A 2,212-nucleotide genomic window follows, 5' to 3' on the forward strand; every position below is an offset into this window, starting at 1 on the left:
CTACAACCTTGGAATCATGGAGTACTACAGTCTACAGACGACTTTGAACCATGCACTCAGTGACTTTGGCTGTTTGGCACCTGAAATTGCCAGATGATAACTATAATTGCTAAGCGGATTCGTGCACGCGAGCCGATTTCAACATGACTACAACAGAAGAAAGATCACCGACATTGATGATTGTCTTCCATCACTTTTGCCATCCAATCTTTTTCCTAGTATAATCCGAAATCGTAAAAATTAATCCTGTGTTCTTTCCCAACAATTCCACCATCTGGGTCCCCGGATTTGTACCTTCTAATTCTCGCCCCACCTCCCGCTGCTTCAAAACTTGGCCTTTTTCATTACACCCACAAAAAGAAAGGGAAAAAAACAGAAAAATAATCTAAGGAGTTGGATCAACTCAAGTACTGGTGAATGCTTTAGATATGGTGACATTTTCATAAACAATTCATTGATGTCACGTCCGTTGAAGAAGCCGTGGGACGTCTTGCCCGAATTCAGAGTTTGTCTTTCATGGGTAGGTATACTTTGGGGTACTTAATTCGTTTTAAAAAAAAAAAAAGGAAAAAGGAAAAGATTGAACTGGAACTGTCTTTCTCATGATATTCTTGTTCCTCATGCTCTTCGATCTAGTACTTGGTTGTATATAACAGAAAATCGTCTAACATTATTACATACTTCTCTCGAATCTACATAAACAAAAAGTTGCCTTAGCAAATAGAAGATGCCTACATGTCAGAGCCCTGTGTTGGAACGACATTGCAGAGCTCAATCGAGCCATAATAAAGCAACTCCTCAATCATTTGCTCTATATGGTCATCTTCAAGAGGTTTATACTGCTGCTGCTGATGATGATGATGATGATGATGATGATGATCCATACTCTCCAGTACTTGACCCGCCACACAACCCGTTTCGCCACTGTTTCCTCCATTAATCCCCTTGCTCCCCGCCGCGAAAAGGGTATACTCTGCCTCTTGGGGCTCTTTCTTTGCGGATGTTTTGGCCATTATTTTCAGGGATTCCATGTGACATTTGTGTAGCTTGGCCGTCAAAGTTGCTGAAAGAAGCTTGGATGATGAATTGGATTCGGACTCGTTGGGATTGTGTGGGAAATTTGTACGCGCTTTTGGCCCGCACATGAGCCTTGCTGCTTCATCATACGCTCGTGCTGCATCCTCTGCCGTTTCAAATGTGCCTAGCCATACTCTCGTCTTCCTGAACATATCACAAATACACACACGAAACGTTCCTTCAGTACAAAAACCTAAAGAATTCACTCCGCAAGATGCATAAATGAGAACTTCAAATGCTTCTTCTACTAAACAAGAAAATCATTCAAAATGTATCATTCCTTTCATCAAGACGTTTCTTTCACTACAAAGGAATAGAGTAGAAACGTTTCTTTTTTATGCAAAGTAAAAAAGAAAACCATTTCTGAGATGTGCTAAGCAGGGAGTGGGGAATTACAGTAGAGGGTGGCGAATTTCGGAGACCCAAGAGCCCCAATGCCTCTGGCGGACACCTCGATATCGTTTCTGGGGTCTAGCCATGGTATTTTCAAGAGAAACGTTTCAAAACTTCCGGAGCTGATTTTCTAAGTTTTTTTTTCAAGTGGGGTGCTAGCAGTTAGAAGTGGCTGAAGTGGTAGAGCAAAGCCGTTTATATACGCCTCTTTTGCGGCCTTCTAGTTCTAGCTAGCAAGCAATTTAGCAACTACGGGCCCCACACGGGTTTTAGTCCTCCTTTCTTTAATTCTTTTCTTTTCCTGAATATTCTTTTCTTTTCGATTTTTTTTTTTTTTTTTTTTTTTTCACAGGGATGATAAAAATAATAATATTTTAGAGAGTATTACTAGCTATACTGCAAGCTGAACATTCTGCTGATATATATATATATAGACTTAGTCCTTAGCAAGTATAATCATCCCAGAAGCTTATATAATTATCAAGATAAATTTTTGAGTGTGATTATAAGGGGTAAGTTGGATGAAAATGGAAGAATTAATCAAACTCAGATTATTTGTATTTTGTAAAGAAAATTATCATGTCTATATGTGATGATGTCAAGCTTAATTACAACCATTTAGTACCCATTATGCTAAATTCATAGAGAATGATCGAGGTCATCATTACATGATATCTATGATAATACCAACTTGAGAGTAAACATATCTATGTCATCATTTTAGTTGTGTTAAAATTTCTTT

The 2,212-nt window shown here is 38.7% G+C and overlaps 1 protein-coding gene across 1 annotated transcript; it reads right to left on the minus strand.

The window, feature by feature from the left end:
* Positions 1 to 580: 580 nt before the first annotated feature.
* Positions 581 to 1,627, minus strand: LOC133864097 (ethylene-responsive transcription factor ERF003-like). The gene is made up of 2 exons (XM_062300313.1): positions 1,474 to 1,627; positions 581 to 1,221 (listed from the first exon to the last, which is right to left on the minus strand). Exons 1-2 carry the CDS (start codon positions 1,554 to 1,556, stop codon positions 732 to 734), a joined length of 573 nt encoding a protein of 190 aa, XP_062156297.1. The 5' UTR covers positions 1,557 to 1,627; the 3' UTR covers positions 581 to 731.
* Between the last annotated feature and the right edge of the window lie 585 nt (positions 1,628 to 2,212).

The sequence above is a fragment of the Alnus glutinosa genome, chromosome 3, assembly GCF_958979055.1.
Source record: "Alnus glutinosa chromosome 3, dhAlnGlut1.1, whole genome shotgun sequence".
Classification (NCBI taxonomy): Eukaryota; Viridiplantae; Streptophyta; class Magnoliopsida; order Fagales; family Betulaceae; genus Alnus; species Alnus glutinosa.

Excerpts from the sequence above, each read along its gene's own strand:
- LOC133864097 (XM_062300313.1), bottom strand. The coding sequence starts at position 1,556 with ATGGCTAGACCCCAGAAACGATATCGAGGTGTCCGCCAGAGGCATTGG. Across the intron at positions 1,222-1,473 it reads GAAATTCGCCACCCTCTACT|GAAGACGAGAGTATGGCTAG; the intron begins GTAATTCCCCAC and ends TGATATGTTCAG.